General features: G+C 48.5%; 1 protein-coding gene across 2 annotated transcripts in view; it reads left to right on the top strand.

The window, feature by feature from the left end:
- The window catches only part of Itga11 (integrin subunit alpha 11), a 110,201-nt gene that overhangs the window by 52,076 nt on the left and 40,054 nt on the right, over positions 1-18,071 (top strand). For both annotated transcript variants that reach the window (XR_015626629.1, NM_001413793.1), the window contains 7 exon segments: positions 375-466; positions 1,234-1,348; positions 4,311-4,438; positions 6,896-7,044; positions 13,400-13,544; positions 13,961-14,126; positions 15,569-15,639. Coding sequence is in view for 1 of the 2 variants with exons in the window: in NM_001413793.1 (NP_001400722.1) it covers positions 375-466; positions 1,234-1,348; positions 4,311-4,438; positions 6,896-7,044; positions 13,400-13,544; positions 13,961-14,126; positions 15,569-15,639 (866 nt within the window). In the remaining variant the exon portion in view is untranslated.

Consider the following 18,071-nt stretch of genomic DNA (forward strand, 5'->3'; position numbering starts at 1 on the left):
TTAGGTGGGTACCCCGTGTGGGTAAGTCCTTGCACAGTGAAAGCCACCTCTGTGGATGCCATGGTATATCCAGGGTGCAGTCGGCTGCCTAGAGAAGGCAGAGTTTGTGGCAGAGCTCTGAACAAGGAAGTAAAGCTGTGCCATGTGTGGGCTTGTTGTATGACCTTGTGACCTTACTCGGACTGTGTGAGCTTCGGTGAGTTCATCTCCCAGAGAGCTGTGAGGAAGGTATTCGGACACATCTAAGGAAGATCTGTGCTGCCCTCCAAGCATGCCAGGGGGTATGGGCTCACCCCAAGTGACTCACTGCAGCACACTCCGGGCAGAGGACAAACCAGAGGGGCTGTAGGCTGAGTACCTTGCCTCTGTTCTAGGCAGGGTCACTCTGTCCAATGTGTCTGAGAGGAAGGACAACATGCGCCTCGGCCTGAGCCTTGCCACCAACCCCAAGGACAGCAGCTTCCTGGTAAGAGCACCAGCCCCACTGCTGTCACCAGCCTTGCTGCCTGCACAGCCGCACTGCACAGGGTGTGGAACCCAGCCACACATCCCCACACACATATTCTGTGCACCCTCTGCATAACTGTCCCTTCCACCCTCCACATGGCCCATCCCTACAGACCAACAGGGACAGGTCCTGCATTGGTGTGGGTCTTCCTGTTGGCTGGGCCCTTCGTTTCGGTGGAGAGTCCAGAAAGATAAAAAGGGTTGAGCTTTTTTGTGTCTGTACCCGGGGAGTGGCATGGGAGCTGGGTTCCCTTCTCAGTGGCCTTGCCTCCCAGGGAAACCCATCTTTGGCTCTTAACCAAGAGCCTGACCCAGTGGTTTGGGCAGCAAATTCCACAGAACAGAAGCATTCTTTTTTTTCTCCTTCTCCTAGTAAAAGTTTCATTAGGCCCACGCCTGGAAATTTGCCCAGTGAGGGCCTTTACAGACAAGAACCACCCTAGCGATTCTTCGAAGGTCCATCCCTACAGATGACAGGCTTCCTCGGGTCTCACCTGATGGGCCCTAGATGACAGGATGGAGAACAGACAGGAATCGAGGTTCCACTGTCCCCCATTATACCTGAAGCCAAGGGCACTGCAGGGAGACAGAGAGTTCAGTGAGACTCAGATCTCACACACTAGGAATGCCAGTGCTCAGATAAAGAAGTCTGCCTTCAATCCTGGAGAGTGAGGCTCGCCCTGTCTGAAGCCCTGTGACTGGGCTCAGTGCTGTGCTGTTTCACAGGCCTGCAGCCCTCTCTGGTCACACGAGTGTGGAAGCTCCTACTACACCACTGGCATGTGCTCCCGGGTCAACTCCAACTTCAGATTCTCCAAGACGGTGGCCCCGGCACTTCAGAGTGAGTACCTTAAAGGCACTGCCAGGTACTGAGGAAGTCCTAGGAGGAGGCTTCGGGCTCCGCCCACCACTATCTTGTACCTACAGGGCAGCATGTAGGTTCTATGACTGCTTTAGCTCTCTGGATGATCTGAGAGGCGTCACTTCTAGCTGGTCCCCTATAAGGTCCTCATCCCAGGCTTCTTCCCCCACAGCATGATGTCTGATAACAAGTTAGCGAAACTTACGAAAACCATCCTGGTATCTGTGAAAGTTTCTGGTTAAATCTTGGGCACGGAGGGAGGTTGCCAGGTCACCATGAACAACAGGCCAAGCTGAGGCATCCTTCATTTAGACTACAGTTCCCTGAAATCCTGCAGTGGGGAAGCCCATGAGTGGAGAGCCAACGAGAACAGAATTAACCTAGGTGATGGTTACACCAAGTCAGCTCTCCTGGGCAGCTTGCCCAGAGTCTCGTGTACACAAATCTTCCCCATCCCTCACATGCAAACATGGGGAGTTAGAAGCCTAGACTTCTTGGCTTTGAGCCTCACTGTTCTCTCTGGACTAAACACCCTCAGTAAGCAGCTGTTGTCTGCTTATGCAGCACTAGGGGATTAGCACCTCTGGCTCAGGTGGCCTCTCCTCAACACTGGCTGCCAGGGCAGAGAAAGGGCAAAACATTTTCCAGTCAGGCTCGAGAGCTGTCTTCCATAGGGTGGGGAGGCTCAAGGTTCATTCACACATTATCCCTAAAGGCAGTTCAATAACACAAGGAAGGTCAGGGCGTGTGAAGTTTCTCAGGAAGCGGAGCATCATGGGGCATCACAGCCCTGACATTACTGTCTGCAGCTTGTTGAGATGCTGTCTGCTGGGCAAAGGCATCACTCCCTTGCAAATGTATATAGCAGGATACCCTTTACATAGTTTCTCAGGCTGAGGAGATGGCTCAGTCAGCAAAGTGCTTGCCATGCAAATGTGAAGACCTGAGTTCCATCCCCAGCATCCACATCAAAAGCACAACCCTAGCACTGGGGAGGCAGAGGAAGGAGGCTCCCTGCTAGCCAGTCAGTCTAGGGAAATCTGAGAGCTCCAAGCTCAGTAAGAGACCTGGTGTCACAAAATACAGAGAAGAGTGATGGAGGGAGATACCTGATGTTGACATACACCCATACAAGCACACACACACACACACACACACACACACACACACACACAGACACACCCTACTGACCTATAAACAGGTTCTTCCCAAGGTGTTTTTTAATTTTTTTATTTACTAGATTTACTGCCTAATTGGTTTTTTGTTTGTTTTTTGGTTAGTTTGGTTTGGTTTTGGTTTTGGTTTTCTTAGACAGGGTCTCTGCATACTCCTGGCTGTCCTAGAATTTACTGTGAAGACCGGTCTGGTCTCAAACCTACAGAGATATACTTGCCTGTGGAATGCTGGGATTAAAGGTGTGCACCACCACATGCAGAAAAATTTATTTTTTTATTTTGTGTGTATTAATGGTTTGCCTGCAAGCATGTTTGTGTACCATGTGCATGCCCGGTGCCCATAGAGGCCAAAAGAGGGCATGGAATTGGAATTACAGATGATGCAAACCACTGTGTGGTGCCGGGAACTGAGCCAGTGCCCTCTGCAGCAGCATCAAGTGACCTTATCCACCAAGCCATTTATCCAGCCCCCGCTCCACAAGCTGTCTTTTTAAAAACAATGAAATTAAAAGAGAAAGCAAGATAACAAATCAGTGATCCCCGTGTCTCAAGGAGAGACGTCCCAGATTGACCTCTGCCCCCAGAGGGAGAGAGCGGGGACTGGACACAGTGTCACACGTCTATAATCCCAGCATTAGGGAAGTAGGACATCAGGAGTTAAAGATCATCCTCAGTCAAAGAGCCAGTCCTAGGCCGGCCTGGGCAACATGAGACCCTGCCTTAGAAACAGGGGGAGGGGGGCTGAGGCTGGAGAGATGGTTCAGCGGTTAAGAGCACTGACTGCTCTTCCAGAGGTCCTGAGTTCAATTCCCAGCAACCACATGGTGGCTCACAGCCATCTGCAATGGGATCCGATGCCCTCTTCTGGTGTGACTGAAGACAGATACAGCATACATTAAATAAATAAGTCTTTTTTTTTTAAAAAAGAGGAGGATAAAAATAGGATCAGCTAAGACGTATTGATCTCAGCCCTTTAGAAACATCTCATTAGGGGTTGGTAGAGCGCTTGCCTAGCAAACGCAAGGCCCTGGGTTCGGTCCCCAGCTCCGAAAAAAAGAAAAAGAAAAAAGAAACATCTCATTAGCCCTTAGTGACAACTCTTAGTTATTATGTGACTCTTACAGGACAGAAAGCCAAGAGCTGTCGAGTGACAGCCCTTGGTTCACACAACCAGTGAGTGGCAGGAGTCACAGGCTAATGCCAGAGTGCACATTCCCAGCCTTCCCCCATGACTCCTCCATAAAACCTGAAACCCATTCATCTGACTTGCTCGTGGAGGACACTGCCTACCCATGGATGTAAAACAAATAGTCCTAAAGTCCTGTTCCAGCAGGAACAGTGACCCAGGAAGCACACTATTTAGTTCAGTCTCTGGTGGGGACTTCGGGGTGGGGACATAGCTCAGCTGGTGAAGTGCTTGCCATGAATGCATGAGACCTTAACCTCCAGCACCCATGTAGAAGCTAGGCGTGGAGATGCAAACTCATAATCCCAGCACCAGGGAAGCCAAGACAGGAGAGATGCCTGGGGGCTTCTTGGCAGCCCAATAAGAAAATAAGAAAAGTGGGCTTCAGGCCCCAAGGAGACACCCTGTAAAAGCAGAAATAAGCTGGATGGCTCCTGATAAATTATACTCAAGGCTGACCTCTGACCTCTATATGTGCGTCTGCGTGCATGCGTGCATACACCAACATACGCACAAAGAAGAAAGGTTTCTTTAAGTGACATTGGTTGTTCAATGGCCCTGACTGTATCCCTGCTCCCAGGGTGCCAGACTTATATGGACATTGTCATTGTCTTGGACGGCTCCAACAGCATCTACCCCTGGGTGGAGGTCCAACACTTCCTCATCGAGATCCTGACAAAGTTCTACATCGGCCCTGGCCAGATCCAGGTGAGTGTCTGCAGACCTTCCCTCTGCAGGGCAAGAAACCCACGGCCCGAGTGGTCCTCCTGCACTGGGAAGCATCTTCCCATGAAATGGAAGGACTGCCAGCCAGCACTGGGACCTGTCACCTCAGATTCCCATTTCTGTTGGGCACACCAAGGGCACCTTCAGGGGGAGACTCCACTCACGAAGATGACCTCCTGGAAAGTCGTAAGTCAGGAAACGGAGAAAAGGCATAGAAAGAATGTGCAGAAAAGCTGGGGAGACTCAGGCACATAGACTGAGTGGAGAAGTGACTTGGAGTAGACCCCAGCTGCCAGCACATCTGTGATACACGGATGGATATGCGTATGTTATTTCCTAGCATTTTAGCTGGACAAAGACCAAGAGACCGAAGTGTCAAAGTAGCAGGCGTGAACTCTAAGAATTCTTTCTATTCCCAAGAAGTGACCCAATTTCCAAAAAGAATCCATGAAAAAATGCCAGGTGTGGCAGTGTGTTTGGAATCCCAGTCCTGGGAGGTAGAGGTCAATCAGTCTGACCTGATTGGCAAGTCCCAGCTCAATGACAGACCCTGTCTCAAAAGACGTGGATGGCTTCCTGAGGATAACATCTGAGAGTTTCCTCCAGCCTCACCAACATCACACATACAGACATACACATACTCCACACAGATATACCACACACACACACACACACCACACACATACTCCACACAGATATACCACACACACACACACACACACACCACACACACTCCACACAGATATACCACACACACACACACACCACACCACACACACACACCACACAGATTTACCACACACACACACACACACACACATACTCCACACAGATATACCCCCCCACACACACACACACATACTCCACACACACATACTCCACACAGATATACCACACACACACACACACATACTCCACACAGATATACCACACACACACACACACACACCACACACACACACCACACATACTCCACACAGATATACCACACACACACACACACACACCACACACACCACACACATACTCCACACAGATTTACCACATATACACACACCACACACACACACTATACAAACACATACATATGCTCCACATAGATATACCATATACACACACACAAACACACATACTCTACACACATATGCTACATACACACACCACACACATCATACACACATACATATACTCCACACAGATATACCACATACACACACACACACACCACACACCACACACACGCCATACAAACACATACATATATTCCACATAGATATACCACATACACACACACACACACACACACACATACACACATACACAAACACTTATTCCACACACATATATACCACATACATACACAGGAATGTGAACATACCACATACACACACACACATATATCACATATACACACAGGAATGTGGGCACACACACACACACACATACAGAGATTTTTTTTTAAAGAACTTTCTAACATGTAGGGCTGCTAAAGGGAAAAAACTCCTGCAGTGACAAGCCCCCTCCCACCAGAAGATCGTCCTTTGGTGCACTGCGGTAAATACCCAGTATTCAAAGGGTTCTTGGACCCAGTAAACTTGGTGAGCTCACCCAACAGTAATGCAGTATCTCCAAGATACCAGTTCTATGGCTCGGTGTTTATTCTGAAGCCAACAGTACTGAAACATTATCCACTTTGAAAATGCCAGACCTCCTCTGGTCTAAGTTTCAGGAGCTCTGCCCTTTGGAGGTTAAGTGATTCCTTCACAGGGTCACACATCAGACATCCTACATATCAGATTTACATCACCATCTACAACAGTAGCAGCATCACAGTTACAAAGTGGCAGTGAAAAGAATTGTATGGCCGGGGGTCACCACAACATGAGGATTATAGCATTAGGGAGGTTGAGGGACATTGCTAAAAAAGAGTTTAGTCGACAGCTCAGTGATCCTCCCCACACACTGCCCCTGATATATTCTAGGGAGTGGGGACACAAATGGAGCTTGGGTGTATAGGAATACATGTATGTGTTCATGTAGATATGTACATGGGTGCATACACACATATATGTACACGTGTCCGTGAGTATGTGTGGAGGTTGACATCAGCTGTCTTCCTCTATTGCTCTCTGCAGTTTTTGAGACTGAGTTTCTCACTGAACATGGAGTTCACTGGTTCAGCTACGCTGACAGAACAGAGAGCTCTAGGGATCCGCCAGCTTCTGCCCTTGGGATCATCACCACACCCAGCACCTGACAGTCCTTTCATCACCAAGTCCCCTTTTCAGTGTGCCCCGGGTTTGTCCCATCCAGCCGTTCCCAGAACAGCTTCTTTCCCTTGTGCCAGGGGAAGGGTGGGAAGAGTGACTCCTCACAGAGGAACCCCGGCAAATGGAGGCCTGAGCTTCAGGTTTCTGCTGCCCTTGCTCTGATTTGCAGGTCGGAATAGTTCAGTATGGAGAAGATGCCGTCCATGAGTTCCACCTTAACGACTACAAATCTGTAAAAGATGTGGTGGAAGCCGCCAGCCACATTGAACAGAGAGGAGGGACTGAAACCCGCACGGCATTTGGCATTGAATTTGCACGGTAAAAATGTGTGTATGTGCGTGTGTACACTTGCATGTGTGTGTGTGTAAATCTCAGATATTGTTTTGGCTATCCCTGCTGTGCACAAAGGCCCCCACCATTTGGTGCTTTCAAGCAGCAACTTGTTAATTCCTCAAAGTTCCAATGGTGGGCTGAGTTCAGCTGCTTGGTTCTCTCTTGGGTCTTCTCACCTGGTTATGATCTGCATTCAACTAAAACTGCTGTCACCAGAAAGGTCACCTAGGCTAGACATACAATACAGAACATCCATGCCACCATCAACAAGAGCACAGCAGCAACTGACGAGCTGAGTACCCAACTGTGGTGATTTGAATATGCTTGGCTCATGGAATAGCACTATTAGGAGGTGTGGCCTTGTTGGAGTAGGTGGCCTTGTTGAAGGAAGTGTGTCGATGTGGAGATGGGCAATGAGACCCTCCTTCCAACCATGTGGAAGCTAGTCTTCTTCTAGCAGCCTTCAGATTAAAATGCAGAATTCTCAGCTCCTCCTGCACCATGCCTGCCTGGATGCTGCCACGTTCCCACCTTGATGATAATGGACTGAGCCTCTGAACCTGTAAGCAGCCCCAATTAAATTATAAGAGTTGCCTTCATCACGTCTGTTCATAGCAGTAAAACCCTAACTAAGACACCACCATGGCCATCTGGCTTGGTTTTCTGTATTCTTACTGTGGTCTCTCAGTTCTTGTCTTCTTGAAGGAGACAATGTGATCCAAGAGACAGAAGTTTATTCGCAAAGCAAAGTGAGTACCCAAGAGGGAGTCTGGAATGAGCTGCCCCAATGTTGGGAGCACCCCTGTAAGTTCTGCTTTGTGGCTACTTCTAAGTGTTTATGAATATTTGTGATGGATCATGTCTTAGTCAGTGTTCTATTGCTGTGAAGAGACACCATGGTCACAGCATTTCTTATTAAGGAAAACATTTCACTGGAGCTTGCTTACAGTTTCTGAGGTGTAGTCCTGTAACATCACAGTGTGGGAGCACGGAGGCATACAGAGAGACATGGTGCTGGAGAAGTAGTTAACACAGAGTTCCACATCTGGGTCAGGCAGTAGGAAGAGAAAGACACTGACGTTGGCCTGGGCTTTTGAAACCTCAAAGCCCACGCTCAGTGACACCGTTCCTCCACCAAGTCTACACTCCGCATTCCAATTGCGCCACTCCCTAAGCATTCAAATATGGGAGCCATTCTTATTCAAACCACCACAGATCAGGTCTCCTTTTTAGGGTATTCCTTTCCATGAACCTCACAACAGTAAGATGGGCTTCAAAACCACAATGCAAGTGATATTATAATAGGTACACATGTGTGGACCAATGACCTGAATGTTAGCCTCTGACATATCAGGACCAACCTAACTGCAGCTATACACATGTTTGAACATAAAGGGGTGCTCTGATCATCTACAAATACTGCTGCCCAAATCTAGCTGCTGTCTTCCTCAGTTACTTCAAAGCTAACTCCTTTGCCTACTTGGTACTATATCATGGTACTGGGGAGTTCCCAAGACCCTCAGCAGAAGCTAGGAGAGTGCCTATGACCTAGCCAAGAGGTTCCTGAGTGTGACTTCCAAAATGTTCCATTACCAAAGCAAGTTATCAAGATCCAGGTCCTAAACAAAGGTATGATTCTCCTTGATGGAGGACTGGCTGGGTCAAATGGAAGAAAGGCCGTTGGGGAGTAAGGTGGCATGCAGTCAACTTTGGAAAACACATTCTGTCATAGTCTATAGTCTACAGAAAGTATGAGGGCTTGGGGATGTAGCTCAGGTGGAAAGGGCTTGCTCAGCATAAATGAAGCTCTAGGTTCAATCCCCAGCACGGCACTCACTGGATTTGGTAGTGTAAGCCTATAACACCAGGATCAGTGGGACAGTGTTTGCCTAATATGGATGGGTGAAGCCGACTTCAATCCTGAGCCCCTGAGCAGCTAAGGAAGGAAGGGAGGGAGGGAAGAGGATATAAGAAAAGCATGTTGGTTCTGAGTGCAGAATCTGTCTATTTGTTATGTGTCATTGGTGGCATGTGACAGACAATCTAACTTCTGAGGTGGTAAAGAGACTCGTTCCTTAGGACTTACACCAGAAAGCACTCACCCAGCTACATGTTACCTCCAAACCTTCACATGGGGATTCAGAAGCTTATTCTAGTGATGTCACTGCTGAAAACCCTGTGATTACCCCCCTCCCGTCCCACATCCCATGTAATCAGCCAGCCAGTATTAAAGGTCTCACCGTCCAAGGCCTAAGCACCTACCTTGACAACATGAGAATCACTTCTATTTTATATGTTTCGATTGTACAGCCATTAGTATGACTTCCACTACAGTCATTGAGGCCACAGCCTCATTGCCTTACGGTCCCACCTCTTCAGAGTTGGTGATGTGTTTGGCAGAAGCCCACAGTGTGGGGCCCGTTTAGATGGAGCAGGAGTTCATGTGGTCAGATCACGACTTTTCCAGCCTCAGCGGGACTCCCGATGACGTCACCACACAGCTCCGGAGCTTCTGTTTGTGAATAACACTTCCTTCCCTCAGTGATGGCTCTCTACTCTTCCTCTTTGGCCATCACTAGATTGAATACTGAGACTTGCACAGTCTTTTCTGATTGGAATGATGGAAGCCAGTGACCACAGAGCTGTCACTTTCCCTTTTGGAAGCTAAGTGACTCATGTGGGGATAAAGGTCACTCACTGATTTGGGTTCATTTTGCAGCCGTCCAACCTCAAGTCCGTGATGTGACATGACTCACAGGGCAGTTTGAGCATCTCGGGGCCCAGGAGCACTACTGGGATTGCAATCTCTACCTCCAGCGATGCTTTCCTAACGTTGGAACCTGCCATGTTTTGGTCCCAAATTATAGCTAATGCTTTGATTGAGGGATGTGTGGATTGATTTGCAGAACTTGGATGGAACCATGACCTTATTGTTCTAGATATGTGTTCTGCAGCTGAACTGTTTTTCCAGTCTTAATTGCTTTTTCTTGAGACAAGGTCTTGCTACACAGCCCAGGCTAGACTCAAGCTCCTGTGGCTGCAATTGTAGGTTTGTGCTACCAGACACTCGCCAGCATCTTAAGGGGAGCAGTATTCTCTCCTCGCTCCGTTATCTCCAATTTGTTCTGTGGTTGTTCACTTGGTTTTGTTTTGTGTTTTTGTCTTTGTCTTTGTTTGGTTTTTTCCCCCTGTGGAACTACTTCAAGGTCAAGATCTAAGCTGCAGATTCAAGGGGTTACAAAGATAGCAATCTATGGTCCCTGACCTTGGTGGCCTCCAACCAGCCGGGGGCTCTCAGTGTTAAGTCAAATTTGAGAGGCATGACCTCCTCCAGGGAGGCCTGTTAATATGGGGGGCAAGGTTGCCCCCACTGAGAGTGACCTTGAGCTGAGCTGAAGATGCTGACCAACCAGGGGACTGCAAGGGAGCATCATGGGTTCAGTAGGCAGCCCTGAGGCTCAGTATAAGCCTAGCACCTTCTAGAAATCAGCAAGGGGCCCAGTGTGTACCAAGGGGAGTAAACAGTCACAGAGGTGACAGGGGACCACCAAGAACCTGTTACCTCTCTCTGTCAAGACCTACACGCTGGGATAAAAATACAGCTGAGCAGTTAAGAGCACTTGTCACTCTTGCAGAAGACCTAGGCTTGGTTCCTAGAACCCATGTGGTGGCTCACAACCATCTGTAACTCCAGTTCCAGGGGATCTGATACCCTCTTCTGATAACCTCAAACACCAGGCACATACATGGTGCATACATCTACATGCAGACAAACAAACATACACATAAATAAAAAATAAAGAAATATTTTTTTAAAAAGAAGAGAAGAAAGGAAGGAAGGGAGGAAGGAAGGAGGGAAGGAAGGGAGGAAGGAAGGAAGGAAGGAGGGAAGGAAGGGAGGGAGGAAGGAGGGCTAGTTAGTTCCAGGACTTCCCTAAGAAAAATTTAGCCAGTGCTGGTTTGGGCAGGAAATGGGCTAAATTTCCATGATGTCTGCTCTCTAGAATGGTGCCACCAGCTGCAAGTGCAAAATTCTTCTCGAAGAATTTGTAATCTAATTTACAAAGGAGAAAACCCAAGTCCCTTTACATAACACAAAATCACAATTTAAACCCCACTGTGACAGACTCAGAGAGTGGCACACGCTAGTCACCATGTGGAAACATGTTTCTGGGTTTATCTTGGCTCCATACGCAGTGAAATGTTGCCCTGCACCAGACTGTTTCTTATTACTTTTATTTATTTAGTGTGTGTGTGTGCGTGCACATGTCTGAACACTTGTGCCACAGTGTGCATGTGGAGACCAGAGGACAACTTGCGGGAGTCCCTTCTCTTTGTCTCCTTCCACCAACCATGTCAGCCCCAGGGCTTAGACACAAGTTGCCTGGATTGGTGGCATGTGCCTTGCTGGTCCCTGGTGCCATACGTTTTTGCATGGAGTTTTCTTCCCAGATCTAACCCTTCAGTGGAGGCAGGGAAAGATCTAGAATGTCCAGATAACTGATTTCTTCCTCCATGAGAGTGAACTTCAACCCAAACTCTAGCCATGCTATGTGTCCTCCTGTGGCCCCTCCATGACTCATACTAAAATTATTAGGTTTTTCTGAGCCATCACACCCAGAATATGTTAGAGCTGCTGAGAGTGTCAGGTGGCTTTTGCTCTTCACAGCTTCCTCCTGACAGACTGAAGAAGATGAACTCACTCAGTCCAGGAGGTGTGACTCTCGAGCCATATGCATCAGCCAGTAGCTGGCCAGCACACAAAGAGCCGCTCTGTGTCCTAGGCCTTCTGGTCCTGGGACTTGCTACTGTAAAACTTAAGTCAGTGGGTCATCTTTCCTGCCTCACTGATCACCAGAACCATAGGAATTACTGGTGTCTGATGTGACATTCAGTTTTAAATCGTTATTGTAAAAGTCTACCTGCGAGACCAGACTCTCAGAGACATGCCTGAACCTCTCAGTCTAAAATGCCATAGATGCACCGAGAGCCAGTTTCTCATTCTTTGACACTGGATCATCAGGTTAAGAACCTCTTGGCCAGGCTGCCTGGGCTGACAAGAGATTTAAAAAGAAAACCAGAGAAATATCTTCTGTGAATTTGATGTTTAGTATTTCCACAAATAGAGAGGAAGGATGCTGGTGGGGAGTCAGAAGTTTATGCAGTAACATCGCACATGCGCTGTGGGCCAGAGGTTAGGATGTTAACTCCCCAGGCAGTCAACCTGCCTTAGGGAAGAGTTGTGTGACCCTGAACATCCCGTACACTGTTAAGAATGTCAATGCCAGCACAGGGCGATGCTCAGCTGGGCAAGCACGAGACCAGAATTCAGAGCTTCAGCACCCATGTAAATGCCAAGTGGACATGGCTGCTGCCTGTAATCCCAATGGGAGTCAGAGACGAGGGCTCCCTAGAGCAAGATGGATAGACAAGCCAAAGACCCTGCCTCTGGACCCTGCCTCTGTGTATAGCTTGTAGAATGAACCAAAATAACACCCGATATTGAACTCTGGTGTACACACAGACACACACAGACACTCATACACACACATATGAACACATTATGTATAACATTACACATGGAAACGTAGAAAGAAAAAGGGAAGGAAAAGGGAGGAAGAGGAAGGAAGGAAGGAAGGAAGGAAGGAAGGAAGGAAGGAAGGAAGGAGAGAAGTTGGTCCCCAGGCCATACCAAGTGTCTGATCTCATGGGTCTAGATGGGGCACAAGCATCAAAAAATGCTTAAACCTCCCAAGAGATTCTAACGTGTTTGTGCAGCCAGGTTTCTAGCCACTGACTTATCCCACTCAGGGTTGCCCACCCGTGATTCCCTCTCCTCCCCATCACTCTGCCTACCAAAACAAAAGGTCTGTGACTCAAAGAGGGCTTATACTTTTTAAACAGCAGATCCGGAGCCAGGAGGAATGGCTCAGTTGGTAAAGTGTTTACCACACAAGCATGAGGACCCGAGTTGAGATCTTCAGTGCCCACAGAGGACTGGCTGCATATCTGTAGTCCCAGTGCTTGGGAAGGGAAGACAGGCAGATTCTAGCAGCTACTGACAGGCTAGGTCTTGGCGAATCTGTGAGCTCTATGTTCAACAAGAGACCCTGTCTCGCAAAGATAAGATGGGAGAATGATATAGATGCCCAGCCATCCCTCTAGCTTCTACATGCAAATGTTCACTCTCACACAAAAACATTGTACATCCAAGACCCAGCTGAGCAACTGGTGGAAGCCCCTAAGCTGTTGAGGTGCCCATGGGGATTCAGTTGTGGCTTCGGTGGCTGCCCCTTAGAGGAAGGACACCAGGGTGACCCACATCTGCGTCTGGTTCCAGCTCAGAGGCTTTCCAGAAGGGCGGAAGGAAAGGGGCCAAGAAAGTAATGATTGTCATCACGGACGGGGAATCCCACGACAGCCCAGACCTGGAGAAGGTGATCCGGCAAAGCGAGAAGGACAACGTGACCAGATACGCTGTGGCCGTAAGTCCTGCCGCTGCGCAGGGATGCCGACTACGCTCGGAGATTCTGGCCTCACCCACCCACACACACAAACAGCACACGCTGGGATTCTAGGAAGCCCGTCTCCCTTACAAAGGCTCAAGCTGCGTCCTCTTTCGAAGAACAGGTTGAGCAGGCTGTGGAGTGGATTTTTCTTCTTTTTCCAGGGAGTTTCAAAAAATAGGAAGTACCCCAATCCTCCCAGACTCCAGAACCCTAACTAACCACAGGGGTCTTATTGCTACCTCCAAAGAATATCTTTTTCAAAATGCCAGTGGCGCCTTAAGAAAGGCTCATGTCTGCAGTCCACCTCGGAGTCTTTGGGGTCGGGCTCTGTGGGTGTGTGGAGAAGTCAGTACTATATTCCGTTTTGTCGTCCCTGCCCTGTTCCCTGGCAGGTCTTGGGCTACTACAACCGCAGGGGGATCAATCCAGAGACTTTTCTAAACGAAATCAAATACATCGCCAGTGACCCTGACGACAAGCATTTCTTCAATGTCACGGATGAGGCGGCCTTGAAGGACATTGTTGATGCCCTTGGGGACAGGATCTTCAGCTTGGAAGGTGAACGACTTATAAATTTATACTTCAGTCCAAGGACTATAATTTCACCGAGCACCAATAGCTTAGCAGAAACCGTTGCTTTACCCAAATTGTCCACTAGAGGGGACTACTCTGTTGGATCTGACTGAACTGGGTTCTCTGAGACTGACTGCTGAGCACAATACGGGGTGGGGGCATTGAATTAGGGTTGCCAAACTTAGCCGACATATAATATAAGTGTTTATGACAGACTTATACTCAACAATTGCGCACTGTTTCCCTAAGTTCAGATTCCACTGAGCAGTCTATATTTTATGTGTCAGCCTCAGTTTGAACCCAGTCAGGCTCCATTTCCTGACACAGACCCTACTATCCCTCAAAACTGTAGTTGAGCCTTGTGATGTGGCTCAATTAGAAGATTACTTACCTAACATACATAAAGCCCTGGTTTCAAGCACCAGCATTGCATAAACCAAGCAAGGAGTGCTTGCCTGTAATGGCAGGAGTTGCTGAATAAGGCCATCCTTGGCTACATGGTGAGCCTGGGCTATATGAAGCTCTGTCTCAAATAAAACAAGAGCATGATTTAATCCCCGAGTAGAGCAGCCTCTGGGGCGGTCCCGCAAAGAATCCCGTTTGCTGAGACCTCGTTCTTGCTGCATATTTCTGAGATATACCATTCTCACATGGGGTTCTGTGACAAACTGTTCTCATACAGAATTCTCAGCATCTGTGGAAGTTATGGAAAGAAATAAGAGGCTTTGAGCATCCCAGAGCTTGAAAGGTCTGCAGTGTGTAGAAATGGCACTCAACAGACATGTGCAGAGATCACAATGGCCTCCCAAGCTTGGGCTTGAGCCTTGACTCAACCCTAGAACTTAGCTAGTCAAACCAGTAGGCCCTCCTGTGAATGGTCCCTTTCAGTGATGAGAATGTGGTCGTGATGGCTTGCTTGTTCAAGGACCCCTCTGTGCAGTGGGCTTTCAGCACAGGTGACCTTTCTTGTGTGAGTCCACAGTAGTGACCAGCCTCAGAAACCAGCAACCAAATCCTGTGGCCAATGGAAATGAGCAGCTGGAGTAACACTTCTTTCTCTAAACACACATGCACTTCACATGTTTTTGTTTGGTGTGCCCTACCCCACTCTACATGCATATTAACATCATTTGTAAGCACATGTTCTGCTACATGGTTTATCCCAGGCTTTTTGCAGAACTGAGTAACTCTGCAGATACACAAACACATAGGAGCACACACATGCAGAAGCATTCACACATACACAGGCACACACACAAGCATGCACACACACTTCAATAGTCATTGTTAACATGCAGTAACAGGGAGATGGTAAGGCAGAGTAGGCCTTGCCTCAGGGTTCCTCTCAGAAAAGAACTCAGTTCCTAAGGTACCCCAGGAAACAGGACCCATGGCTAAGAGCTGACATCTTCTCATTCGTGTTTTAGGCACCAACAAGAATGAAACCTCTTTTGGTCTGGAGATGTCGCAGACCGGCTTTTCCTCGCATGTGGTAGAGGTACAGAACCCTCTCCCTCTCCTGCTCATCCATCCCTCTCTCTTTTCTTATTTGTCCTGGTCTAGCTGCCATCCCACCCCCTATGGTTTTCTTGTCTCTGTCTTGATGTCTCTTTGCCTCCTAGAATCTTCTAAGGACTGGGATGGGGAAGTTAAGGTCTTTGACTTCTTTCTATTGTCTCCTGCCTGCTTCAGAAGCCCACTCACTGCACATGTTAAACACCCACCAACCCCCTGGCAAGAAGCAGAGCATGGAGTGGAGGTCCCTCCCAGGGCCCAAAGTCTCATTCAGTCCAGAGAATTCTATGCAAAACCCAGGTCAAATGACAAAACCAACAGCAAGTGCTTGATGGCCTCAGGTGACCTGTGCTAGCTGGGGCAGAGCTTACGTCTGTGTGGGGGAGGTATCTACAGGTTCTAGCTTTAGCGGGTGGCTTGAAAAGTCCATCTCTGTTCAGACTCTGCATTGGACCACAGCAGTGCCCCAAAGTAAAGGCTACGGGTGTCAATAACAGTATGTAGCGTCAGGGCCCATGTTCACCTAAGACTTGACTGAAAGGGAGGCTGAACCTCCACAGAGAGACAGAGTCAGTGTTTCTGGAAAAATTTAATAAATGGACAAGTAAGCCTGGGAGTTGCATGTAGGGAAGCGTGCCAACTCAAAGCATCTGTGTCAGGGCGTGTTCCTCCAGGTATGCTTCAGACAGCAAACAAACAGACGGAGAGACCTTCCAAGTAAAGGAGCGGCTCAGTGGTGGGCTACAAGGCCCAGCCATCGGGTTTCTGTTTTAAAGTCCATGGTTTTCCAGAGCCAGGCCACCGGTGTCATGGTTGACAGCAACTGTCCTGTCCTAAGAACCCAGTGCCTCTGTTGTCAGAGGCATCCAGGTTGCTATAGAGACCATGGCACCAGGTCTTTAGGGTCAGCCAGGCTGCTGTGGGCATCAAGGCAGTGTGCCCAGCCTTTGAAAAGCTTGGGTCTGAATCCTGCACCACAGTGGGTCTGTTTATGGGAAAGCTCAGAGTCATAGTTGGACTTATTGCTACAGCAAAATACCTGACAAAAGGAACTTAGAGGGGGAGGAAGAGAGGGAGGGGGAAGGATGAGGGGGAGGGCAGAAGGACTTATCTGTGCTCACACTTCAGAAATGCAGCCCATCGTTGCAGGGAAGGCACAGTGGCAGGAGCTAGAGACAGCTAGCCACACTACTTCCAGAGTCAGGAAGCCAAGAATGGATGCTATGCCCAGCCTGCTTCCTCCTCTGTATTCAGTGCTGGCCCGGAGCCCACAGAATGATTTAGGGTGTGCCTTCTCAGTTCAGTTAACTCAATCTAGACACCCCCTCACAGATATGCCCAGAGGTTTGTCTTTGAGATGATTCCAGATCTGTCAAGTTATCAATCAACCATATCCTGACTCCTCCTCCAGAGGTGGGCACAAATGACCTCCCAAAGCTACCATCTGAAAATGTGGTAGGGAAACCCAAAGCTCCCTGGCCTGTTTAGTTCTGTTCAAAAGAAAGGTCCCCCAGCCCCACAGAGTATTGTGAGAGCAGAAGAAGACCCCCAATCTCACCTGCTTCACTCTGGAAACCAGAGTCTGAGCTGAAAGCAATGAAATAATAAACAGGAGCCAAGCCCACGGCACTGACAAATCCCCAGACATCACTGGGCATTCATAGAGTTCCACTGTCCCAGGTCAAGGACAGAAGATTAAGGCCACAGGGGGGGAAAACCAGATAGCCAGAAACTCTAGTTTGCAGAAAGTAGAAACAACATTCCAAAAAAAAAAAAAAAAAATGGCTACCAGGAAGGCTAACTACGGATTCATGGTCCAACTTTGATGGTTTCACTGGGGTTTGGAAATGGATGCAGAGATCACCCACCAGGAGTTTCAGTGGCTCTAACGAATGGTGGACTCCATGACAACTAGGGAGCCGAGTTGCATGACTATGCCAGGAAACTCCTAGGCGGGATCTCCACCTCCAAATAGAGAACAGACTCAAGTCTAAGGCTCCAAGGCCTTGAAGGAAGATGGAGGAAATTATAAACCAGTGATGCTGCCTTATGTGGGAGTGGGAGTGGGGTCCTAGAGATCTCTTCCTAATCAAGGTTCCATGAAAGCAACACCATTTTGACCTCTGCAGTACACCCTCCCCCACCCTGAACTAATGTGGCTAAAAATGTCTCCAGATATTGCCAGGCATCGCCTGTGGGACAGAACCACCCCAGTCAGAAGCCAGGGTTCCAGACATTCTCTGGAATGGTCCCTACAGTTAAGGCCATCCAGGTAGAGGCACCCCAGGCTGTGTCATGAAAGCTCGGGTCCCGTGTCATGGAAGCCCATAATTCTAGGGTCTCTGGGAGCCCATAAATCAGGAAACACAGACAGGCCCATGAAGAAACATGGGACACATGGCTCAGCGGTTAAGA

Source organism: Rattus norvegicus, chromosome 8 (genome assembly GCF_021556685.1).
Source record: "Rattus norvegicus strain SHRSP/BbbUtx chromosome 8, alternate assembly SHRSP_T2T, whole genome shotgun sequence".
NCBI lineage: Eukaryota > Metazoa > Chordata > Mammalia > Rodentia > Muridae > Rattus > Rattus norvegicus.